General features: G+C 42.0%; 1 protein-coding gene across 5 annotated transcripts in view; it reads right to left on the bottom strand.

Moving 5' to 3' along the window:
* Map3k3 (mitogen-activated protein kinase kinase kinase 3) overlaps positions 1–21855 on the bottom strand; it is an 80339-nt gene extending 58484 nt beyond the window's left edge. For 4 of the 5 annotated variants that reach the window (XM_028865171.2, XM_028865170.2, XM_037201283.1 and 1 more), the window contains exons 1-2: positions 21690–21855; positions 8625–8746 (exon numbers count right to left, since the gene is read on the bottom strand). In XM_028865171.2, coding sequence (XP_028721004.1) covers positions 8625–8746; positions 21690–21693 — 126 coding nt within the window. In that variant the 5' untranslated portion in view covers positions 21694–21855. Of the gene's footprint in view, positions 1–6533; positions 6627–8624; positions 8747–21689 lie in introns of all 5 variants that reach the window. The other variant, XM_028865172.2, reaches the window with a different exon arrangement.
* Positions 21856–27224: the final 5369 nt, after the last annotated feature.

Genomic DNA, 27224 nt, shown 5'->3' on the forward strand with positions numbered 1-27224 from the left:
ACTAGTCGCCCTTCTCAGTGTCAATATTTCTTTCTGTTTCTCTCCTAGAGGTCAAACCCAAGGCTTTACACGTGTTATCTCTAGCTAGACACCCTTCTGTGTCATTATATCAAAATCTGAGGGCTAGAGAAATGGTTTAGTGGTTAGGAGTGTTTTGCTCTTCAAGAAGCCTAGAGTTTTGTTCCTGGCACCCATGTTGGGCAACTCACAGCTGCAATTAACTGCAATTCCAGGGAATCTGACAACCTCTTCTGCACATAAATAAAAAAATTTAAAAATTAATTTTAGGGTCTGGGGAGATAGCTCAGTGGTTAAGAGCTCTGGCTGCTCCTCCAAAGGACTCAGCTTCAGTTCCCAATATCCATATGGCAGCTCACAATCTTCCTAGCTCTAATTCTAGGAGACCTGATGCCCTTTCCTGATATCTTCTGGCACCAGGCATGCATGTGGCACATATACATAGACGCAAGCAAAACAAGCACACATATAAAATAGAAATAAATAAACCCCAGAAATGCAAAGTAACTTTGATCGTACTGTCCTCTCTACGCACACAAAAATCTGAGACCGTGAACCTTTCCTTCCTTCCCCCTTACTCTCGCTTAAACACCTTTAGCATGAGACTCTGCTTCCCATTCTTCCTGGTATCACCATTGTTGAGACCCTTTCCCCTTAGTCCTGGATTCCTTTTTGTTTATTTTATTTTTTGAGAAAGGGTCTGTACAGAGCCCTGGCTGTCCTGGAATGCACTATGTAGACCAGGCTAGCCTTGAAATAACAGAAATACACCTGCCTCTGCCTCTGATTCCTGAGTGTTGCATTAAACCTGTGTGCCACCATACTCTGATAATACTAGTTTTTTTTTGGTTTGGTTTTTTTTTTTTTTTTTTTTTTTTTTGGTGTTTTTTTTGAGACTGGGTTTCTCTGTGAAACAGTCCTGGCTGTCCTGGAACTCACTCTGTAGATCAGGCTGGCCTTGAACTCACAGAGATCTGCCTGCCTCTGCCTCCCAAGTGCTGAGACTAAAGGTGTGTACCACCACTGCCTGGCTAATCCTAGATTCTTAAAGCTACTTCTGCACTTCTCAGTTCCTCTCTTCACCCACTCTATTCTTTTATTTCCTATTATTTATCCCATTCACTCTACATTTTCTAATACCAACCATCCTAAATACCTCTTTCACCATATCCCTTTCTTGTTAAAAAATTATCAGTGATGCCCCTGATCTATAGAAGAAATACTAAATTCTCTGCTATCATTTGCAGCTCCTTCAGTTTACCTGACTATATTATACTGCCTGTTCCCCCAGGAACCCTCTTCTCCAGCCATCTCAATGTGTACCATTGTTCCTCAAATAGGCCGTATTCTTTCCCCTAGGTCTTTATTTATTTTTTTCGTTTTGTTTTGTTTTTTGTTTTTTCGAGACAGGGTTTCTCTGTAGTTTTGCGCCTTTCCTGGAACTCACTTTATAGCCCAGGTTGGCCTCGAACTCACAGTGATCCACCTGCCTCTGCCTCCCGAGTGCTAGGATTAAAGGCGTGCACCACTACCGCCCGGCATTCCCCTAGGTCTCTAATCACCTCTTTCCTAATCGTCACCCCTTATTTCATCCAATTAAACCTTTATATATCTTTACACATGGTTCAAGTGCCACTTCATATCACTTGAAATCACTTCATAAAGGCTGACCCAAGCTCATACCTTTCACTTTCCTGGCTTCTGCCAGCATTCACTCTCTATACCATATAATTATGCACAGACACATCCAGCTGTAATTTCTCTCTCAACCCCTCCCTCTAATTTTTCTCACTTCCTCCTTCCTCTCATTTTTCTAACCCCAACCCTCATTTTTACCCCAAGATATGATCTCACTATATAGCTCAGGCTGGCCTGAAACAATGATCCTTCTGCTTCTCCTGAATGAATGTTGGGGTTACAAGCATGTGTCACTATGCCCATCTCCCTTTCCTTCCTCTCCTCTCTCCTTTCCGTGTATTTCCCAATTCCCTGTAAGACTACGTGGTTTCATACACAGAACACAACACATTTTGAGGGGGGCGTGTCTTTAAGAAGTTTGACTATATGCATATATTAAGCTGGCTGGAGACATGCCACAGCTACTGAAAAAAATTTTCAGTATAAACATTGAGGCTTGGGGTATAAGTCAGTTGGTGGAATGCCTGATCAACACACACAAGGCTTTGGGATGGATCTCCAGTACCATAAAATTGAGGGTAGTGGCACATTCCTATAACCCTACCACTTAGAAGACATAGGTAGGAGGATCAGAAGTTCAAGGTTGTCCTTTGCTACATAGTAGTTCAAAGCAAGCCTGGGTTACATGAGGCCTTGTTTTAAAAAAACAAAACAAAAACAAAAACAAACAAGCTGTGGTGGTCTGAATGAAAATGGCCCCCACAGACTCATAAGGAGTGGCATTATTAGAGGTGTGGTCTTATTGGAGAAAATGTGTCACTGAGGGGTGGGTTTTGAGATTTCAAAAGCTCAAGCCAGGCTTAGTGGCTCAAATTGTCTTTTTGCTGCCTGCATCCAGATATAGAACTCCCAGATCCAGCACCATGTCTGCCTGCATACCACCATGCTTCCTGCCATGACAATAATGGACTAAACCTCTGAACTGTACGGGAACCCCAATTAATGTTTTTCTTTATAAGAGTTGCTGTGGTGGTGGCAAACGCCTTTAATCTCAGCACCTGGGAGGCAAAGGCCAGCCTAGTCTACAAAGTGAGTTCCAGGACAGCCAGGGCTGTTACACAGAGAAATTCTGTCTTTAACAACAACAACAACAACAACAAAACCCAAAAAACCAAACAAAAAAAAAAAAAAGACATGACCATGCTGCGGTCATGGTGTCTCTTCACAGCAATAAAACCCTAAGACACAAGTCAAAAACAAACACACAAACCCACAAAAGCAACAAACAAAATACCATTCAGATTTAGGCAAATAAAGTCCCCTGTCCACCAAAGCTAATTGTTAAGGAGAAAGTCAACTGGTGAAAGCTATGATCAGGAAAGTTGACAGTGTAAGCCTCACAGCTGACTCAAAGTCAATAAGGATAATATGAATAACCAACAATAATACCAGACTTAAGCAGAAATGACTTCAAGTCTACACATGTAATCCAAAAGGGCTCTAAGAATAAAAACTCAGGGTTTATTAAGTAAATGTTGTCAATTAATTTGACCTGGTCAAATTAAGCCTCAGTCATCATCCCTTGTACCCTCTCTCTAATTCTACACTGCCCCTTCTCCCTGTATTTGCTGTTTTTGTTTGACAGGGTCTCATTATAGAGCCCTGGCTGGCCTAAAACACAAAGGTTTCTGACTGCCTCCACCTCTCTAGTTCCAAAATTAAAGGTATATGCCATCACACCAGGCTATTTGCTGTATATTTTTGGTGGCTCCTTACACATTTGGAACTGGAATTTTTTTGTCAAAGATAGTAAATAAATTAAGTAAAAAGAAAATGGAAATAGTCATTTTTTTATTATAAATGACTCAGGGAAGTAATAAAAAATTAATGGAAGGGATGATTATAAACTAAACTTACAAAGCAATTCTAGGTTTACGTGTATCTTATTTTCAAGCTGGCCAGCCCTCCTTTCCTTATCAACAATCTGAAAAAGAAAAGGAGTTCTGCAGAGTGAAGAGTGGGTCTGTCACTGGAGCAGCTAGCTCAATCTCTGGCCTGGTGAGGAGAACCTCTCCTAGAACTCTCGTGTTTGGAATTGATAACCAAGGCCCTGCCCTGCTTGTGCCTGCCACGAAGAAAGTACCCACCAGTAGACATCTGAAGAATCAGATCCTGACCCTGGAATCTATGCAAGCATAGAGAAGAGTAGGAAGATTTAAGGATTATGTTTCTTCCTCCAATGGGATCATCAGAAATTGGACTAGATTCACAAGTTTGCAAAAGATCATTAATTAGATAGTAATGACAAGTCAATAAAGGCAGCAAAACCTTAATACTTTTAGTTCCACAACAACCTGCAAAGTTCTGGTTAGAAGTTGGCTTTCCCCAAAGCTCAAATCCATAGCACTAGAACATAGAAGAAATGATAGAATCACTACAACTTTACATTTGTGCTTTTTTTTTAATAATGTGCAAAATACATCCTTTGATCTTGCAAAAATCTTACATAGAAAGAATGACTATTAAATATGTCTATTTCAAACAGAAAAACTGAGGTTTACAAAAGTTACCTGAATTACATTCAGTATAATTGCTGTGGCTAGAAATCAACAGGTCTGTTTGTTTTCTGGCTCTATTCCAATCTTTGTGTAAGAGCGCTCCAAACCGTAAAGTATTGCTTATATACATATTTAGAGTCACTGACATTGTTAACTGCTATCATAAAACTCTGTGTCAACAGGTGATTAACAAACAACCATGGGCCAGTGTACTTTACACTAAGCTGTCAGCTCCATGAATTGTGAACTGTGAATTGATGAGTGCTAAAGAGATGCTGTGTAGCATGGACTGTAAAGCCATGCACAGGCCCCAGCTATTCCTAGGATGTGTCATATATCCAAGATGTTCAGTCAGCTATAACTATGCTCTTGGTTTCCAGGGTCCTAACATACAGAAGGGAAATTAAAAAATCATAAACCTACTTCCTAACAAATGGCTTACAGCTGAGACCCCATGCCCATGAACTCCCATAACTACTTAGAACACTTCTTTATACTCAAATGTATTTTCTCTTTCAATTGGTTACCAAGCTTGTTTACTTAAGGAAGCGGATGTCTAAAGTCCTGCCAAACAGATATTCAAATCAGGTTCTTTTCTAGTTCTTCCAGGCCTCAGACCCAAACAATTCTGTCAATGAACCCAGCTCCTTTGGCTTCTCTTTCTGTGCCAATCTCAACTTGGTATTGCCATTCTCACAATGAAGGACTATTTGCCTTAGCTAACACCATTCCAACCTTGAATGAACCATTTTTTCCCACAAGCCAAAATACTTGATTATCTTTAGCTTCAACTCTGTGGTTTGAATCTTTATCCTAATTTGACATTTCTTAGTCCAATTTGGCATTTCAGCCATTTAAATTAGATTTTTATTTTTCATCTCCTTCTCCTCCTAAACAGAGACCTCTGGCAGAAAAAAAAAATATGGTAATGAAAAAACTATTTTATGGACTAGAGAGGTGGCTTAGCAGTTAAGAGCACTGGCTGCTCCTACAGAGGACCTGGGTTTAATTCCCAGTACCCACAAGGTGGCTCACAATCATCTGTAACTCCACTTCCAGGGGATCCACCTCCTCTTCTGACACCCATGTGCTCTAGGTATGCATATGGTCCACAGACATACATGCAGGTAAAACACCCATACACATAATAAAAAAAATCTAAAACACCATTTTATACTTCTCAAACCTAAGCTATTATTACAAAAAAGAATAATAATAAACTATGATTCACTCTATAAACTGTAAGGATCTGTATTAACCGGTCTGTATTAGTAGATTAATAGATTACTCACATTGTCAGGCTCTTTTTCATTACATTAACCTATAAACACATTTTCCCACATATCTCTTGTACTCCTATTTACCCAATTTCTTAGAAATGCATTCTTTTTGTCTTCAAGATTTTGCTAAAGAACTTTCCAGAAATGTCTACATTTCCCAGAAGCTACTCACACACACACACACACACACACACACACACACACACACACACACACACTGTGTTGGGAACCTCATGCACTCTACCAACTGAGCTATCTCTGACCCCTCTTTTTTTTTTTTTTTTTTTTTTCTTTTTTTCTTTTTTGATTTTTCAAGACAGGGTTTCTCTGTATAGCCTTGACTTTCCTGGAACTTGCCCTGTAGACAAGGCTGGCCTTGAACTCACAGAGATCTGCCTGCCTCTGCCTCCCGAGTGCTGGGATTAAATGCATGCACCACCACCACCACCATCACAACCCAGCTTGAGTTTATAATTATAAATAGCCATCTTCTTCAGCTTCACATTGCCCCAAGAATACAATCTTAATGATGATTCGAATTAATAAGCTTACCACAGAGTGTAGAAACTAATGACCTATGTAGAAGGAATAAATTCACTAATGAATCTGTACATTTCTAAGCATGTACTATCTTGTTGCCTCCCCACTAAGAAAAAGGCCCTTATATTGTTTATAAAGTTGTTTTGTCCAATAAAATAGCCACAAGCCACATATGGCTATTTAATTTAATTAAAACTAAAGAAACCAGAATATCCATTTGCTCAAGAGCTGTGTATGGTCAGTGACTACCATACTGGATAACAAAGCTACGGAACACTCCTGTCCACACAGAAACTTTATTGGGCAGCACTAGTAGAGGCTACCGCTGAGTCATACTATTGTGAGAAATGGTCCCTACAAGACAGAATCTGGGTCACACTAACCAATGACCTCTACAATCCACTAACACACTTTGTGCAGGAAATGAAATCCACTCTTCCAGCACAAGTGGCAAGTCTAAAAGAACACTGCAGCGTTCATGGGTAATTCAGGTCCTTACCAAAACTTTCTTTGTCTCACCGGCCCCTGCACATGAGCTTGTTGTTAATGTGGGGCTGTTCAGAAGGGCTGAGCTGCTGCTCTTTTGCCTTTTCTTTAAAAATAAAAAAACTGAGGTTAATAACTTGTATCTTCCATGCAACAGAAGAATGTTGGATGTTATTCAAGTAAATTGTGGAGCCAAAGAGCCAACGGCTCTTGTTACTATTACTTTCTAACAAATAATCCATTCCGTAATCTTCAAAACCACTGACTTACTCTACAGCAGCAGGCAGAGTTGTTCTTTGTTTTTGTTTTTTAAAGCAAGACTCTTTGGTAACAGCTGTGAAGCTCTAAGCAGGATTCCTAAGAAACTACCCGGGACTCTCTCTGCTCCTTTTCCTGGAGCGATCCCTTAGGGCCTTCTTTTCACCCACTAACTCTATCCATGCCAACAGTCCAGTCAGGAAAAGATCAGCTAGCTGCAGCAGTGCTAGCAAGCACACTCCACATAGGAAGACAGGAAGGAAAGTGAGGTCATTAGACTCAAGCCATGGGGGAGGGGACTCACTTCTGGTAAAACGTTCCTTCCCAACATGGCTTTGAATACAAGTAAATTACAGCAAAGGGGAAGCCACACAATTAGACAGATTAATGTACAAAAAAGTGTAAGGATGAGTTCTAATCTGTTATTTCACCCAGTTCTGTAAGATAATCCTAACAATCATGTTTCTGTGAAAATGTATTATCAAATAAAACGGGAAGAAACACCTTTTCTAGCTAGAAAAAAAAAAAAAGATAATCACAACAATAGAGACAGCTTTCTAAACTAATCTATTATAACATGGAGCAAAAACACTCCCCCTAACCCCCAGGGAACCTAGAATTCCTAAAGGCAGGAAATACTCTGGAAGGGTATAGCTGGCAGACCACAGACAGAAAAAAGTTCTAAAGCCTTATACTTTCTTTGTTCCTCTCAACAATTGATAGACAAGATTCAACTAGAAGACCCACAGGGAGAATGTCTTGGACAGATTTTCATCAAGCATATATACTTGGGAATCATAGCCATCACAAAGAGCACTAGACATCCACCAGACTATGTGGGACCCCATCCATCCAATCTTCTCTGAAGGCCAACTTAACCAGGAAACAGGATGGTAAATGATACCAGACATGAGATGATTTCAACATCACATAAATTTAAATGTTAACAAAAATAGGAAATGTTTTTCTAAAGCAGCACATGACTCTCAATAAAAAGAGACTCTCAAATACCCAAGCCAATAATGGGAAACAACAATAATAAAATCATTCAGTGCTGCTCTTAAAATATGTTATGTGATACGAATTACTCTTCTTAATTATATTTTACATAAGCTAATATGAAAATTATTTTTCCTGAATATACACTCTAAGGCAGCTGAAGACCTTACAAGTTACAGATCAAGAATCTGATCTGCCAGGGCTGGAGAGATGGCTCAGGGGTTAAGAGTACTGACTGCTCTTCCAGAGGACCCAGGTTCAATTCCCAGCACCCACATGGCAGTTCATAACTATTTATAACTCCAGTTCCAAGGGATCTGACACCTTCACACCAATGCACATAAAAATAAAGTTAAATAAATTATTTTAAAAATTCTGATCTTTTGGGGGCTCAGTGGTTAAGGGCACTGGCTACTCTTCCAGAGGTACCAAGTTCAATTTCCTGCAACCACATGGTAGCTCAAAACCATCTATAATGAGATCTGGTGCCCTCTTCAGGCATACAGGCAGAACACTGCATACATAACAAACAAACAAACAAACAAACAAATAAATAAATAAATATTTTTAAAAAACCTGATCTGCCAAATAATCAATAAAAGCAAAAGAATTACATGAATATAGACTTCATAAGAAGGGAAAGAATTATTCTTATTCTCCACAGATGAAATACTATGCCAAGAAGAGCCATACCTGGTTGCTATGGATCGTCCACTATTTAACACAAGTGTGAAAGGGACCAACAGTATTCAAGTCTACTATCAGAGTAGCCTTAGCTTCTCATATATTCCTCATTTGAAACCCTTCCCTAATAAGTTTGGTTAAGCTCTACCAGAGCCACACATACCTGCCTGTTTGGGTGACCCGTGTCCTTGTTCTTCATAGTCTCATATCCAGACACCCGGGGACGTCGGCTCATCTGGAGGGCCACCAGGTCCTTCATGATCGAGTCTAATGCTTCCTGTTCATCTGCATTGAAAGAGAGCATGTGGGCTAAGATAATTCAATAAAGGCCAATAAAACACTATTTCGACTAGTTATATTTCTAATATTCCAGGGAGTAAAATAACACATCTGAGCCAGATGTGGTGGCACATGCCTATAATCCCCACACTTGAGAGGCAGAGGCAGAAGGATAACTACAAGTATAAAGTCAGGCTAGGTAACATAACAAGACCATTTCAAAACACAGTAACAAGACAGACCCTGTAATTCCAGTCACACAGTGGTTAAGAAAAAGATAACTAAGGTCAGGCTATAGCAATATGAATTTTAATGTTCTCTTAACAATCCTCCATATTTCTGGCAATGCACTGGTTGGCACTGAGGGAGTAGTTTATTCAATGCCAGAGGAATTCAACGATGAAAAGCTTGAAAAGTTGGGAGTGAGAAACAGCACAGCACAATATAGTTGGTCACTGAATGAAAATAGATAAATTCAGCAAACTAATTTGGGGCAGGGTTGGTCCTAGACCTACCTACCTATCATCTTTCCTTTCTTTCTTTTTTTTTTAAAAAGGGCATCGCTATTTATGTAGCTCAGGCTGGTCCAGAACACGACAGACATCCTCCTGTCTTAGCAGGCTAAGTGGGATTTTTACAGGGTTGGCAACCCCATATATCCAACCAGACTTACTCTTAAAGCACTATGTGTAAAAGAGGACATTTTAAAGGACTGCAGGTAGCTGCTTTGAACACAGTTGTTTTACATGTCTAACCTTTAAACACTGCTTCTAACTACAAATTTTACAGGTTAGGCAGCTTCTGACGGGGAAGTCAAAGGGTAGTTCTCCTGTTTTCCTTCCTTAACTGGCCAGAGCCATGCATCGTCTCTACCTTACTGGCTTTACTCTCAACCCCTTTCTCTTAAATACTGTGGAATACTAGAGTTCTCACTTTCTGAAGACAAATTGTCCAAAACCCAGAATACAAACCAGCCCGATCTCAAGCTTTATGAAATTCTCCCAGAGATCTTTACCCATTCAAATAACATTTAAAGACTGAAAATAAGTATCTCTGTTGATCTGGAAGAGAACATGTGGGTGAGCTGTCACACTCCCCAAGTGACTCACTTGGGAACTTAGGGCACACCTTTAAAAAAAGCAAGTAAAAAAGCCTCCACCCAAAGACAGTGCCCATCTTCTGCCCTTTATTCTTGTCCCTTAGAAATATTAATACTCCATGGGAAAGAAAGAACAGCATGAATCTGGTCTCTTCTCCAATACTACTTGTCCTCTCCCCTCTTCCTAGGACACCTCTGAAGAGACATAGGAAAGGAAGTACAAAGATACCTACAAAGATATTTTTGACTGTCCAGAAAAGTAAAATTAAATTTAAAACTTGCAAGAAAAAAAATAAGAGTAGTTTCCTATATACTTCCACTTTAAAATATATACAAAAATTATCAGTCCAGTACCGTGGCCATGCCCTTTAACCCAAGCACTGAAGAGGCTGAAGCAGGAAGTTCTTAACTTGGGAAACCAACCTGGACAATGCAAGACCCTGTCTCAAAAAAACAGGAGAAAGGAAGATGTATTACACTTACAGTTCTAATGCTCAAAGATTAGAAACCTTCAATAAAATAATTCAGTAATGGAGATAACTAATGAGGAAATGGGTTCTTGAGAAAGGCAAACATAAACACAACTATTTTATATTTTTCTAGCAATTTCTCTATTGGCTTTTTAAAGAAAGAGAACTTGATGTAGAAAGGTGGCTTAGCTGGAGCAGCTAAAGAGAATTTGCTTGTCCTATTGTTTTTAATCTAATAACCAAAATTCAAAAACAAAACAAAACAAAAACAAAGACAAAAACAAAAAACCAAGCCAGGCATGGTGTCACACACCTTTAATCCCAGCATTCAGGAGCAGAGGCAGACGGAGCTCTGTGACTTCAAGGCCAGACTGGTCCATATAGTTCTAGGCCATTCAGGGCTACATAGTGAGATGCTATCTTTAAATATATATATATATATATTTAGAGAGAGAGAGAGAGAGAGAGAGAGAGAGAGAGAGAGAGAGAGAAGGGGGGGAGGTGTTTTTTTAAGGGCTGGTGAGATGGCTCAGTGCAACACTGGCTGTCTTCTTGCAGAGGACCTGGGTTTGATTCCCAGCATCTACAGACAGCTTACAACCATCTATGCCTCCAGTTCCAGGGGAGCCAGTACCCTCTTCTGGCCTCCTCTAGGAGCAAGGCAAGCAAGTGGTGCACAGACATACATGCATGCAAAACACCAATACACAGAAAATAAAATAAATTAAAAAACAAACAAATAAGAACAGAGGCTGGGGGTATACATATGCAAGACCCTGGATTCAATTCTTAGCAACACACACACACACACACACACACACACACACACACACACACACACACACACACCCTAAAGCATAGTATCTAAACTGGCTTAAATGTGACAGACACAATATAAGTAAGATTAGCACTAGATAAACATTATCTGAGAAGCATCCAGTAAAAGTATTGTGAGCTTAATATATGTACGGAGGTTTGGAAAGGTTGTTTTTTTGTTTATTGGTTTGTTTGTTTTTGTGTGGGGGGGTTGCTTTGGTTTTGGTTCAGTTTGGAGACAGTATAGCCCTGTGTATCCCTAACTGGCCTGGAACTTGCTATGTAGACCAGGATGGTCTCACAGAGGGGTCCACTTGTCTACATCCCATGTCCAGCATGCATGAAGTTTTTAGTATCAATATTACCATGTGAAAAATTAAGAATGTCAGTGTAAGTTGTTAGTATTAGTGGTTAACATATTTCAGTACTTGCCTATTATGTATCAGGCCCTACTTTCAATCTCTAGGAGAGGGAGGGAGGGAATATTAAAATTTGCCATTGTAAGGGCTGGTTTATCAAGTTGACAAAGTTTTCCTCCAGGAAGCTAACCAATTCTCAGTGTTATTTGGTGTTCCTAGTACGAACTGACAACATACTAGGAGAACGGTTTGGCATTACTGACTGAAATCTAGGACAGCTGACCTAAGTGAGGCAGGGTTCTAAACTGAATTTTATGAGGTCAAGCATAAAACTAGAAGCCGTGAAGTGTTTCAACTGATATTTCCAACTACAGACATAGATGAAGACAAGAGGTGAATTGAATGGCTCTTTTAGGCATTGCATCCTAGACTGAGATTTTAACTAAATTATCTGGATTCCTACAAAAGCAACTCTTTCAAAAACAAGAGCTTTCTTAGAAGGCAGCAGTCAAGAATATGAACTTTGAGTCAGAAACAGATATCTGAGTTTAAGGAATCCTTAAGTAAATCATGTCTATTCCCTAAATTTCAATTTCCTCATTTGCAAAATGGGGGTAATAAAGCATCATTTTACAGAACTGCTAAGATAGAGACACAGAGAGATGAAGAAAGAAGAAAACTTACAAATTACTTCTCATGGTACTTAGTAATGCTTTAAAAATGCTGGCTGGTATTGTCATCAATATGAAAAGGTCAGTGGAAAAAGACTGGAAGGGCTATTTAATCTACCCTAGATTTAATTTATTCCTGAATTTTTATTAATCATTAACAACAACCATTTGCTTAATATCTATCATGCATTATACATTAGAAAGCTTTTTATAAAAAGTTCTATTTTACTTATGTGAGTGTTTTGCCTTTGTATATATACCACATGTATGCATGCCTAGTGCCCACAGAGGCAAGGAGGTAGTGGATTCCCTGGAACTGGAGTTATGGGTGGTTCTGAGCTGACAAGTGGGTGCTGGGACCTGAACCCAGGTCCTTTGCAAAAGCAGCCAGTGTTCTTAACGGCTGAGTCACCTCTCACTTTACAACATTTTAAAAGCAGCCAGGAGTGGCTAAGCCTGACTTTAATCCTAGCACTTGGGAGGCACAGGCAGGCAAATCTCTATGAGTTTGAGGCCAGCCATATCTTATAGTGAGACAGCCAGGACACTAAACTAGGACAGCTAAAACTACATAGTGAAACCCTTATCTCTCTTAGAAAAGCAAGAGAGAGAGACAGACAGACAGACAGAGAAAGTTTTCAACGCTACTTCAGGGCACCCAAACTCTTGGGGTAAAAACATAAACAAGCTGGGAGTGATGGCACATGCCTTTAATCCGAGCAATGGGAGGCAGGGGAAAGTAGACCTTTTGAGTTTGTGAGGTCAATCTGGTCTCCATAAACAATTTCAGGCCAGTCAGGACTACATAGTGAGACCCTGTCTCCAAAAAAACAAAAACAAAAAAAAAAAAAAAAACAACAAAAAAACAAACCTTTAAAAAGAATAAACATACAATGTCATTTTTAAAAGCAGGCATATTGACACACACCTGTAATTCCAGCACTTAAGATACTATCACAAATATGAGGCCAGCCTGGGATACAGAGTGAGAGTCTGTCTCAAAATAAATAAATAAATAAATAAAAATAAAACACACACACATACACACACACCCCCAAAAGGCTAAACCAGGTATGATGGCACACACTTCCAAATTCAGCCCTTGGGAAATTGAAGCAGGAGGATCACAGCAAGTTCAAGGCCAGTTTGGCTTTACACAGCAAGACCTGGACTAAAAACAACAATAACAAACAAACAAAGTAAGCTAATATGGACAATATACAAACCAGTATACATAAATACAAATATGTGAAAATATTTTTAAAATGTGAGTAGCAAGGATTTATATATAGATGATTTTATATAATCATTGACAGATCAGATTCTTTCAGAATAGCAAGCTATTTCAGCTATGCCAGAAAGCTTACAAAGTGAGCTGAAGAAAAAAAATAAAGAATTATCAAATAAGGGTTAAGGCAGAAAAAAGGGAATCAGACTTTGATCAATACGCTACCAGAAAGAACCATAAAAAAAAAAAAAAAGAAGAAAATAGTAGAGATTAAGAAATTAGGGTTGGGGCTGGAGAGATGGCTCAGCGTTTAATAGCACTGGCTATACTCTTCAGAGGTCCTGAGTTCAATTCCCAGCAACCACGTGGTGGCTCACAACCACCTCTAGTGGAATTCGATGCCCTCTTCTGGCATAAAGTCATACATGCAGATAGAGCTCACACATAAATAAATCTTTTTTTAAAAAAAAAGAAAAGAAAAGAAAAGAAAAGAAAAAGAAATTAGGATCATTTGTTGTGGCATGCCTACAATCCTAGTGCTTGAGAGGTAGAAAGAAGCAGGAGTTCAAGATTATCCTCCACTATATGGTGAGTTCCAGGCCAGCTAACAATGAATGAGAATCTGTCTCAAATGCTCAAATGAACAAACATGGGGTGTGGCGATGGCTCACTGGGTGAAGGCACTTGCTGCCAAGCCTGACAACTTGAGTTGGATGTCTGGGACCCACATAGAGAAAGGTGAGAGCCAACTGCCAGAAGCTGTCCTTTAAACCTCTACACACATGCACCACGGCACATGTGCCCTGCCATCCATAAAAAACGCACCCATGGGATAAATTAATTAATTAATTAATACATGTTAAAATAAAGTTAGGAATCTAGGAGGGTATGATATGTGTATTCACAGAAAACAGGGAATCTACAAAACAAGGATCTGAGTTCAAGTTTTAAAAAATGGAAGCACAGGTTGGCAAGATGTCTCAGCAGGGAAAGGTGCTTTGCCATAAAGCCTTACAAACTGAGTTTGATTCCTGGAACCCACATGGTGGTAGGAGAGAAACAACCCCCACACAAATTATTCTCAGACCTCCACACATACACTGTGGCACATGTGAGCATGTGCCTGAAGCACACACAAGAAGGAAGCAGGGAGGGCGGGGGAGGGGAGAAGAGAAGAGGGGAAGAAAGGAGGAGAGGGGAGCAGAGGCTCCTAAGAAATCACAAGCAAGCAGGTACCTGTAATTCTCAGTAGCTTGTACTTTTTCCTCTCCTTTTTTCTGACCTATGGTGTAGGGCAATATACTCCCCTTTCTAGCTCCAGTAGGAAGTTACTTTTCCACATTGAACTTCTATCTGAGAGGTCTTTAAGGTACTTCCCTTTTATGAGTTCTCTTGGTTAACCCAGAAAAATTACAGGAAGTACCATGTCTTGTAATAAACATCATCCTACAAGGTATCTACTACCACACACTCTCTTTTCCACATTTACAAATCCACAAAGTAATATTTTGTTGGTGGTGGTCTTTTTAGACAAAAATCTCTCTATGTAGCCCTGGCTGTCCCAGAACTTGCTATGTAGACCAGGCTGGCCTTAAACTCAGAGAACAGCCTGCCTTTCTCCCAAGCACCGGGATTAAAGGAGTGCTCCACCACACCCAGTCTAAAGTAATATTTTAATCTTTGTTTTCACTTAACTAATGATGTTATTTCTTCATCTTGCCAAGGCTCTGTCTTAGCTCTGCCAGGTCATCTGATTAAACTGCTCAACTCAAGAGAGCCCGTGCTTCCGAGTCCCTGAGTCAGATTTTACTTTCTCTTCATGACATTTCATGTATTTCCACCGTTTCTACCCTGACCATATCCAGGCAAAAACCATTTTACAGTAAGTATATACAAAGACTCAATCTTCAATTCACACACACAAAACATTGCTTCTTCAAGAACATGAGTGAAGACTGGTGAGATGGCCCAGCCTATAAAAGCTCTTGTCATGCAAGCCTGATGCTCAGATCCACAGTGAAAGGAAAGAACTGACTTCGAAAAGTTGTCCTTTGACCTCTCTCTCTCCTCTTCTCTCTCTCCTCTTCTCTCTCTCTCTTCTCTCTCTCTCTCTCTCTCTCTCTCTCTCTCTCTCTCTCTCTCTCTCTCTCTCTCTCTCTCTTTCATACACACACACACACACACACATTTAAAGAGCATGCATGGTTCAGCCAGGCATAGTGGTGCATACCTGTTGATCCCAGCACAGGAAATGGAGGCAGAAGGATCAAGAGTTCATGGGCAAGTTTAGTTTGAGCCCAGTGTGGGCCACATGAGACCCAGTTTCAAAAAACAAACAGAAAATGGTAGAAGCCAATAGTGGTGACTTACATCTGTAATCCCACCAACTAGGAGGCAGAAGCAGGTGGATCTGTGTGAATCCCAGGCCAGCCAGAGCTACAGGTTAAGATCCTGTCTCAACCTCTCCTCAAAAGAAAGTGTAATTTTTAAAAAGAACATTGAGCCAAGTGGTGGTGGCACATGTTTTTAATCCCAGAACTTGGAAGGCAGAGGCAGGCAGATCTCTGAGTTTAAGGCCAACCTGGTCTACAGAGAGAGTTTCAGGACAGCCAGGGATACACAGAGAAACCCTGTTTAGAAAAACCAAATAAATAAACAAACAAATAAATAAAAAAATAAAAATAAAACAAAAACAGTATTGAAGTTTTGCTAAAAGGTTAAATACTGGTATTTATTGTTCTGTTACTCGGATCTATAGCAATCTATAAAAATTAACTAAGGCTCAAAATGTTAAATACACATTACAAAGTAAAGCACTGCTTCCTTGTAAAAATCAATAGAATCACCATTTTACACCACTGTGTGTGTATTTATTCACAAGTACTGTGCATGTGCCTGTGGAGGTCAAAAGTTGGAATCAGGTATGTTCCTGTATATCTCTCTGTCATATTTTGGGGACTGGAACTCATTGAACCTGGAACTTATCTATTTGGCTAGGCTGGCTGGCCAATAAGCCCCAGGAATCCTCTTGTAGGCCTCCCCAAGCACAAGCCCCCACACGTGGCTTTTCATATAGTACTAGGGATTTGAACTCAGGTCTTCAAGCTTGCATGGTAAGGACCTTACCGAAGAAAGTTAACTGTCAGCCCCTCTTCATTATATTTTAATACTTGATGAAACTAACCTAAAGCACTAGAGACTATATTACATTATGTGTTAGTGTGTGTGTGTGTGTGTGTGTGTGTGTGTGTGTGTGTGTGTGTCTCGTAACCCTTAAATTACAGAATTGGTCTCTTCTTGCAAATAATTATGCACTTTTGGCAAAGTATCTACAATCACATACTTAATCTGAAACTCCAAAATCTGAAACAGATGAGGGAGACTCGATCAGTAAGGTTTAGGCAAGCATTCCAAAATCAAAGGTGGGGGATGCCTGGTGAGATGGCTTAGTGGTTAGGAGCACTTGTTGCTGTTGTAGGAAGCCTGGGTTCAATTCTCAGTACCCACATACATTGGTTACAAACCATCTGTAACTCTAGTTCCAGGGGATCTGATAACCTCTTTTGACAGCAGCAATAATGCACATGGTGCACATGCAGGTATACAGACAAAACACTCACAAATAAAACAACTAAATCTAATAAAAACAAAACCCCAAACTTTTTACCTACAAAATGTGAAACATTTCTGATTCTCAGTACTTTGATAGTATGAATAGAATCTTAAGGGTCTCACACATGTTAGGTAGGGCACTCTACCATTGAGCTATATCCCTAGCCCTGATTCTAGATAAAGAATACTCAATTTTAATTTGTTTGCATATTTCTGCTTCACCTTACCTCTCTGTAACCTCTTGGAACAGAAAAATGCAGGCCCAGGGCTTAATATTACACCTGAACAAAGGATGCACTTGTCAAATGGGCAAAGACTAAGTGGACAATTTATTAAAACAATACAAAACAGGAACACTTGCAACAGGAAAACTGACAACTTGGTTTAGGGTTGTAATTGTAACTTACAGAACTAGGTCTGTGTTTCTAGGGTTCCAAAGCTTGGCAACATCCGGGGACAGTCTCATTTGGCTAGAATCTAACCACCCATGTAATAGATTCATGATTAACAGTAGGCATGATTAACAACTGTTTTTGGAAAATTTTGAATCACGGTCTAATAAATTAACACACCTATATCACGAGTAGATTTTGTTTTTGTCCTTTAAGATTTATTTTTATTTATGTGTATGTGTTTGTGTGAATGTCAAAAAGAGAGTGTTAGACCCACTGAAGCTGGGATTTCTGGAGGTTGTGAGTGGCCTGATTCGAGTACTAGAAGCCAGGCTCAGGTCCTCTAGAAGAGCAGGAAGAGTTCTTAACCACTAACTAATCTCTCCAGCCCCTGGTGTTTGTTTTTTGAGACAGAGTCTCAGGAGCTGAGGCCATCCATACAAGACACAGGAGTAGAATTTTGATATTTATTTTTAAATTATTTTTTAATGTGTAATGTGTTTTACCTGCACACACACACACACACACACATCTGTGTACCACATGTGTGCCTGGTGCCCACAGAGGCAGAAATGGGGCTGCCTCTGGAATTAGAGTAACAGACAGTTGTGAGCTGCCATGTGGATGCTGGGAACTGTGCCTCAGTCCTCTGGAAGAACAGCTAGGGCTCTTAACCACTGAGCCATCTCTCCAGCCCAGATTTTTTAGTATTTTTTAAAATGACAGTTGGGGGCAGGAAAGATGGCTTAGTGCGTAAGATTGCTTGCTCTGCAAGCATGAAGACCTGAGTTTGAATCCCTAACATCCACACAAAAAGCCAAGAATGGCTTTAACCTGTAACTCCAACAGGTGGATCTTCAGTTTCCTGGCTAGTCAGCCTAGCCTAAGCGATGCACTTCCAGTTCAGGGAGAGACCTCCATTTTAAGGCAGAAATGTGGAGAGTATGGAAGACACCTGAAGTCTTGCTCTGTTTTTCACACATATATGCACAGACGCTCCTTCCCACACAATCCCATGTACATACATAAACACACACACAAAACTAAGGATAAATGAATAAAGAAAAACAAAAAGTAATAGTTGGTGCTAGGCCTAATGGTACATGCCTCCATTCTCTGTACTTGGGAGGCGGAGGTGGGAGGATCAGGAGTTGGAGACCATCCTTACTGCATAGCAAATCTGAAGTCTATTTGGGCTACTTGAGACTGGGACTCAAAACCAAAACAAAATAAAATACAGTTGGTTTTAGATTTTTTTTTTTCCTTTAGAGACAGGGTTTCTGTGTAGCCTTGGCTGTGGTTTTGGATTTTGAAACAGTATTTTAGACATTTGTAAAAAGTAAATTTGCATTCAACTCAACCTTACTTAGGGAAATACAGAGAGTGGGGCTAGAACTAACCATCTCTAATCCTGTATTCAGCTCCCTAGACTGTTGTAACATTTCCAAATCCCACTTTAATGTATCCCACTTCACCATTTTTAATATAGTCCACTAAGCTTCAGATTACCTATAGAAAAAGCAAGGAAACAGTAGCAAGTAAGTCCCAGGAATTATTAACAATATTACTATAATTACTGGAAGAAATTCTAGTATGTCCAAGAAAAAAAAAAGTCCAGCCCAATTTCAATAGTCACACAGTATCAAAGACAAAAACAAACAAACAAACAGAAAAAGATTTCTTATTATTTACAAGGCTAAGTGTACTTTCCAGTTTCCACTAGATGTTTGCTGGGGCTAACAGACAATATAAAATCTGACCTGTTTTCATTAACAAGTCAAGTTGTCAAACAGGCTTGAGTCTGGAGCATAGAACAGCTTAGGAAAATATGACTATAAATCAAAGGACCTGCAGGGCAGAGATGCAAATTAGTTTTAGTCCTTTAGTCACTGGCCTGGAGTTGAAATGTAATGAAAATATTAAGGAATCGCTTTCATTAAATGTTTGAGTTTGTTTATTAGGTTCTGGGAAAGCAAAGGGAGAAGGATTACTACAAGTTCCAGGGTAGCTAGGTTTACATAGGGAGACCCTGTCTCAGAACAAAAAAAAAAAAAAAGAGAGAGAGAGAGAGAGAGAGAGAGAAAACAAACTGAAGAGAGAGCACAGGGATGTAGCTCAATGATAAAGCGCTTGCCTAGCATTCACAAGGCTAGGGTTTGGTGCCCAGCACTGGAAATAAAAAAATACATTTAAAAACTGACATGGGGTCAAATGAGAAGATACCAAGTTCCTGTTCTTTTTCTTTGGGACTTTACCCACATAGTTTCCTTCCTCCCAGCATTGCCTTTCCATGTATTTAAACACTTGTTGAAAACATTTTCAAATGTGACAACAGGCTCTCATCTATTTTCCTGTTAGATGATGAGATGTGGCCCTCATTATCTGGACACTCACACTGGTTTTGCAATCAACGTGTTACGTGTAAGGTCTGTACACCCTCAAGGATCTCACACTCCCCTTTGGAGCTTAAGGCTCACCCACAGGACAAGAAGGAAAACTTACTAGATTATCACAACAGAAATCCATAGTTCAAATATTTAGCTTAAATTCTGTAGAAGATAAATGTTTGATGCCTATGAGGACAAAAAGAATCCTCTGCCCCATTTATAAGAAGCATTCCATAAATATTAGAATATGTGCATTATAAATCTTTATTTGTGAAGCCTTACTGGATTCCTTTTGTGTCTAATTCTCAGATGAGACTTCTGTAGAAAACAAACAAACAAACAAGCCCTGAACTATATCATGGAAAGGGAACTGAAAACCCAGCAAATGGACAAACCCTTCCCATAATGTATGAGGGGCAGCACTGAAGAAAAAAAAAAAAAGTAATTCATTTAAAATTAGAGTAAAGAGATCGAGCACAAATGAGTATCTGGTCAATGTGCCAGTGTACCCACTTAACCTCCTACAAAAATGACGACCTGGCTATAAGGCAAAGCAAACATTAACATTTAATTTTCATATGGACCACTTCATAGGAGAAATGAATACTTCTGCAAAAGAGTCTTTCACTAAATTTTACCCTTTTTTACTTAGGACTAAATTTTACCCTTTCTTACTTAGGACTAAATACAAGACTAAATTATTTTGCAAAACCCGACTGAGACCAGGAACAAGAGCATCACAACACCTGCCCCAACTTGAGAAGCAAAGTATATTTAAAATGTCACATGCTCCTTAGCTGAGTCCAAGTCTTTTGGTAAAGTACCAAAATCATGCGAAATATAATTCAGTTCAAATACTGTGTGGAAGACATTAAAAGCTTTTCTTAGGCCGGGCGGTGGTGGCGCACGCCTTTAATCCCAGCACTCGGGAGGCAGAGGCAGGCGGATCTCTGCGAGTTCAAGGCCAGCCTGGGCTACCAAGTGAGTCCCAGGAAAGGCACAAAGCTACACAGAGAAACCCTGTCTCAAAAAAAAAAAAAAAAAAAAAAAAAAAAAAAAAAAAAAAAAAAAAAAAAAAAAAAAAGCTTTTCTTAGATTACATCTTCACAGCAGAACTGCAAATACTGACAAAAAGGAAATGATTTCATAGTCATTCTTTTGTGTAACGAATGCCTCTTTCAAAAGTTACAGTTTCAGGGATAGCGCAGGATAAAAATAATAGCAGCTGGATTTTTCCAAAAGTAGGGTTTGAGCTATAACCCCACAGCACCCATCATTCTTAACTTCCAGTAATCTGGGAGGAGCACAGATCGCATTTCCCAAGCCCGCTATTGCTAACAGGGATCCGCGTCGAATCGCCTCGCGGTCCCGCATACCCTCCCCCCTGCGCAGGGGAGCGCACGGAGCTCGAGAGCAAAGCCCCGGGAACTCACAGGCCAGCCTGTGTGAGCAAAGGGAAGGAAATGACACAGGCAGGAAAAAAAAAAAAAAAAAAGCAAATCAAGGAAAAGACACAACAGCAGCTGGGCCTGCACCAGGCTCCAGCCCCGGCCCCACACTGCGTTCCGGCTCCCCCACCCTCAAGCTCGCGGGCCAGCTCGCTGGGGACCGGAGTGGGCGGCCCCGCCGAGCACGGGCCTTGGTCCCGCAGACCCCTCCCGGGGATGCGCCGGCTGCATGCCCGGAAAGAGAGCTGCCGAGTGGGTTTGGCCGGCAGGGTACCCTCGGAGGGTCCTAGTAGCCAGGACCGCCGGTAGCGGCGCCACGAACAGGCGAGCGGTCCGCGGACCTCAGCCCCGGGCCCCGCAGGCTGTCCATGCCTGTCAGGCGGCGGCCCAGGGTCCTCCTCCCCTCAGCCCGGGGCGGGGCGTCGCGAAGCAGCGCGGGCACAGGCCGGGGCGGTGGCGATACTCACCCATGGTGGCGATGGCGGCGGCGGCGGCTACAGCCCAGAAGTGTCACCTCCGCAGCCTAGGCTGCATGCCGGGGGAGCAGGCGGCGGGGACGGCAGCGGGCCTGGCTCCGCGCGGGGGCCGTGGGCTGCGCTGGCTGCGCTCGGGGCCCCCGCCGCCTCCCCAGGCTCCGGCTCCGGCCGCGGCCGGGCGCTGTGGCATGAGCAGGGTGGCCCGCTACATCCCCGGCGCTCCCAGGCTCGGCCCAGCCCGGCCTCGGCGGCGCCACTCGGCCCGCCCGCCTGCCAGTCCCGAAGTCCAGAAGTCGCTCCGTCCGGCCACTGTTCTCCACCTCAGGAACGCTCCGAAAAACAAACCGCTGGGCGCGCAGCTAGCCTCGCTGTCCGTCACTCATGTCAGCATCCGCCAATCTCAGGCAGCCGCTGGGCCTTGGCACCACCCCCACTCACCCTGGCAGCCAATAGCCAGGAGGAAGTCGGATCTTCCCGCCCCTCCTCCCGCTCACTCCCAACGCCCTCACTCTCAGCCGCCAGCTAATCACGACGAACCAATCCCGCCTACTCTCACAGGATGCCAATGGGCGAAGTCAAGGCGATTTCCGAGGGCTGTCTAGAGCCTGCCAATCACCGAGACAGCGCCCGTCCTCTCGCTCCTAGCCAATCACGGAGAGAGCGCTGAGACCCGCCCCGGTGCATCGTTAGCTGGCGCCCTCGGCCTCCCTTGCCGAAGGTGTGGGCTGCTCCAATCACAGCTCCGGCCTGAGGCTCCGCCCACAACATCGCTTCGACTCAGTCGCGGAACCCTGGGCGAGCGCGCGGACTGGCGCCGTTCCCCTCCGCGCCTGCTGTGGTTCTGGGTTCGGTAAAGGCGTTTTCTGTAGAGGCAGAGAGCCTCAGAAAACGGGAACCTTCGGCCCTCCAGTTGTCGGTTGTTCGCGACCTGGCGGTCCTAAGGTGCCCCGCCCCTGCCAGTGCGAAGCGTCTGGCGCGGAATGGGCGGGGAAGGTTTGGCTGTGTGCTTCCAGGCTTGAGGCCACTGTGCTGCACGATCCTTTGGGCAGCCTGCGGCTCTAGATGCCGCTTTTGCAGGCAGGATGGCAGTCTCGCCACTTCTCTCATTCCCCTGGGTCTCAGACCTCCGAGGCTACACCCATGGGTCCTGATTCCTCCGTCCCCAAAGGGAAGTGCTCGAACGTGGATCCCCACATTCTGAGTTCTGCTAGAGTTGCTTTTGGACAACAGTTTTGCTCTTAGAATTATATAAAAGCGTGACACGTTTTAAAAAGAAAAGTGCAGGAAAATAGAAAAATATCTACCCTGGAGATAGTTTTATCTATTTCCTACCTAGATATACAACGTTTGACAAAAAATAACTTCATATTGTTTTGTGGTGTGCTAACACTTGTATAAGTGTTTCCTGTGCCACTAAATATTGTCTCAAAACAATTGTACTGTGTGATATTTCAAAACAGCATTGTGATTAATTTCTCCAACTCCCATTGTTTCAACAATTTATACACCCAGCTTGTAGATTCCAACTCTACCCCCAATTAATGTGGGTTCCCTTTCTCTGGACACTATTCTAGTGACTCTAGTGACGTATTTCAGATTCCAGAATAAGAATAGTCTTCTTCAGATGCCATTTTCAGCTGTCATCTAGAAACTCTTACCATAGGTGGTGGCTTTGCTGGAGTGTCAAATCTCTTTAGTGTTTGGGACAGTCCTCTTTATCTTCATCCCCACCTCACCCCCACAGTGTTAATTAACGCCTGCTCCCCCTCCCCCGTTTGTTGTTATTGTTTGAGACAGTCTTTCTATGTAACGTAGGGTGTCCTGGAACTGCCGTGCTGACTTAGTTTGGTCTGAAACTCATAGACATCCTCCTGCCTCTGCCTCCTGAGTGCTGGGATTAAAGGCTTGTGCCACTGTGCCCAACTTGTTTTTCTTCAGCAAACTTTCAAGTCTCATATTCTCACTTGATTAAGTCCCCAATTTACTGAAGTTTCTTAATTAGAATAATTCTTTTTTTTTTTCTGGTGAGAAAAAAATGGAGAAAAACATCAGCCAGGCATGTAATCTCACTTAATGTCTCCAGTAACTGAGCTAGACGAGCGTCTTCCTTCCACCTTCTCCTCCAGATGCCTTCTTTGCAAATCTCATTTCCACTGTCTGCTCCTTAGCCACCAAAGTCAAACATCTCCATGCGCAGTTACCTTGTGCTGAGGATTCCCACTCAGGCAGGTCTTTGTTCCAAGCCCCAGAGTATTCTTGAGTATCCTACAGACACCTCAAATTCTACAGGTAACTTTCCTCCATTGGTCCGTATTTCCTCTGTTCTTCAGTTCCCCCAAGGAAGACACTGAGTTATCAGTGACCTTTCCTCCATTTTCCTCCCCCAGCCACCAATCTTAACCAGGTCTCCAATCCATCTGCCTCTCTTCCATCCTAGCCCCACTAGCCCAGATCAAACAATCAAAATCTCTTACTTAAAGTGTGTTCACACCACAGAGCGATCTTTCAGACACGTGACCCTAGCAAACCCTATTACAAACATCCCATCAGTTTTAAGATGAATCAAATAGGGCTGGAGAGATGGCTCAGTAGTAAAGGACGCTTGCTGCTCTTCGAGAGAAGCCATCAGGTACCACCAGCACCCACACTGGTCAGCTCACAACTGCCTGTAAGTCCAGCTGCAGGGTATAGGACCTTGTCTAAACTCCACAGGCACCATGCATGCATGTCAGACACATACATACATTAAGGCATACACACATGCCAATAAATACTTCCTCAAATAAATCTCAGCTTTTCCATCTATCCACCCCCTCCCCACCTAGTCCTATGTGTACTGTGTTCTCGTATTGAATGTTCTCTGTTTCTGCCCCCACTCTGATTCCTTCGGGGGAGAATTAAGTCCACAGTTCTCCATCACTCCTTGAGGAAGCCTTCCTTACCTCTCAAACGGGGCTAAGGCCTTTGATATGCTCCCGGAGCACCTGGGACTCTTCATCCGGGCACTTACTCTGTTCTAATGTAACTGCACTTTGCAAAATAAGCAGAGAAACGGAAGCTGTCCGGTGGGGGGTGTAGGTCTGTGGTAAAGAGCTCACCTAGCATGTGCAAGACCCTGGGTTTGCTCCCCTAGCACTTGGGGTGAGGGTAACAAGTGAGTAAGAAAGCAGCTGTCATTCAAATTGGCGTGCCTACTGTCTTTAACAGTATATTCAGAATACCTGCTGGGTGAAGTGGTGCACATTCGCCTGTAGTCCTAGCCCTCAGGAAGCAAAGGCAGAAAGATTGCCTGGAGCTGAAGGCAGCCCCTAGGTCCATTCCTCAGGACCCTATAACATAGCATGACTCTGTCTCAAAACAACCAAGTATGCATGCGCGTGCGTGCGTGCGTGCGTGCGTGCGTGCGTTGAATGTCAAATGGGGACACTAGTAATCGAATGTAATTTCCTCAATTACGCTTAGTTATGTATTTCATCTTCCCTCTGTGGTTGCTCTCTCTCCTCTCTTCATTGCTACTGTAGGAAGATTCCTAGCTGGGCCATGCCCTTTAGAGGCTGTCTCCTAGTTATATACGGGCTGGCCTCTGGGTATCTGAGCCACACTCACTCCCAGTGCCAGGGCCTAAGAAAGTGCTGGCCCTCTGGCAGCCCAATTACACACTAGCTGCGCACTTTCATTCTTTTCTTTCAAGACCATGGTGACAATGGGACATGGAAGGAACAATAAAAACAATGAATGGATTCTTTTAGGGAAAGATCAGTGGATTTGATTTACAAAAGAAAAATACCAGTAAACCTATCACCTGATTTATAAAAATTCTTTTTAATTCAGAGATAAAGCAGGGTACATTTTAGATTACCTGTTGAACCAGTTAGTTTACTGTGTCAAGGAATAATATGCATACCTCATAGGAGATTCTTTCAACCATGATGTCTTAAAAAGTATTAATATTTTCTTCTAAGTAAAAATAGTAGCCATGTGGTAGTGGTGCATGCCTTTAATCCCAGCACTTGGGAGGCAGAGTCAGGTGGATCTCTGTGAGTTCGAGGCCAGCCTGGTCTACAAAACGAGTTCCAGGACAGCCAAGACTATTACACAGAGAAACCCTGTGTCAAAAAAACAAAAAACAAAAAAAAAAAAGTATTCATTTTAAAATCATACTGGTATAAACTTATCCCAAACAGTAGTTTGTAAATAAGCAAAAGTAAAGAAAATCCATTGTAGCCTCTTTGCTATATGGACATCCAAATACATCCAAATACTCACTGATGGGAAGAATGGTTAAACAAATTATAATATAGTAATTAATAAAATAGTATGTGCCCACAAACAAAAATAAAAAGCCTTCCTCTACCAATACCAAAAAGATCCCACATACCCTGTGATGTGTGTGCACTTGTGTGGTGGTGGTGGTGGTGGTGGTGGTGGTGGTGGTGGTGGTGGTGGTGGTGGTGTGGTGGTGGTGGTGGTGGTGGTGGTGGTGGTGGTAGTGGTGGTGAAGCCAGATTATAAAGTACAAAGGGTAACTGTAGTTTTGAAAGATTTTTTTTTATTATTTTTAACCATTTGTATTTATGTGGGGGTGAGGGGAATATGTGCATGAATTCAGGAGCCCCAAGAAGCCAGGGGTGTTTTGCCTTATATGTGTATACGTGTACTGGGAGGGGCAGTTTGTGTATACATGTGCATTTGTGTAGAGATTAGAGGATGACCTTGGGTTTTACCTTGACTGAGGCAGGATCTCTTTGTTGCTTATGGCTGTGTACTCCAGGCTAGCTCGGCACAAGCTTCTAGGGATTCTCCTGTCTATTCCCCATAGGAGCACTGGGATTACAGATGTGGGCGCTAGCTACCACATAGGGTTCCATCTGGGTTCTGGATTTAAACTCAGGTCCTTGAATTTGCATTGCATCCACTGAGCCAGCTCTGAACACTTACTATTGCCAAGCAATAGTCCTTAACATGTTAAGCAGCTCTATAAGTTAGGCACTATTAACAACTCCACTTTACAGGGAAGAGTCATATATAAAGAGGTTAAGTTTTTGTTCAAGACTGGCAGAGCCAGAATTTATTCCCTAGCCAAGGCCAGCTTCAAATTCAGGGGATCCTCCTGCTTCAGTCTCCCCAGTGCTCAGATTATAGGCATATACCACCATTCCCAGTTACTAACTTAAAAAAAAAAAAAGTAGGAGAGATAGACGGAAATTTTCACAGTTAAGAGTATTTGCTGATCTTGTGAAGGACCACAGTTTGGTTCCCAGCACCCATACTGGGCATGGCTCACAAATGCCTGTAACTCCTTCTATGGAATGTGATATTCTCTTCTGGTCTCCATGGACACCCACACACATTGTACAGACAGACAGACAGACAGACAGACACAGAGTAAAATAAAATTTTAAAATAAATAAAAATTACCTTTTTGAAATAAGCAAACGATACAAGAAAGAAGTTAAGGGCGCTACCCTATTCCGTGACTGAACACAGAATGAAGTCCAAACTAGTGTGGTATTAGCACAGCATTCC

This window comes from Peromyscus leucopus, chromosome 8b (genome assembly GCF_004664715.2).
Source record: "Peromyscus leucopus breed LL Stock chromosome 8b, UCI_PerLeu_2.1, whole genome shotgun sequence".
Taxonomy (NCBI): domain Eukaryota; kingdom Metazoa; phylum Chordata; class Mammalia; order Rodentia; family Cricetidae; genus Peromyscus; species Peromyscus leucopus.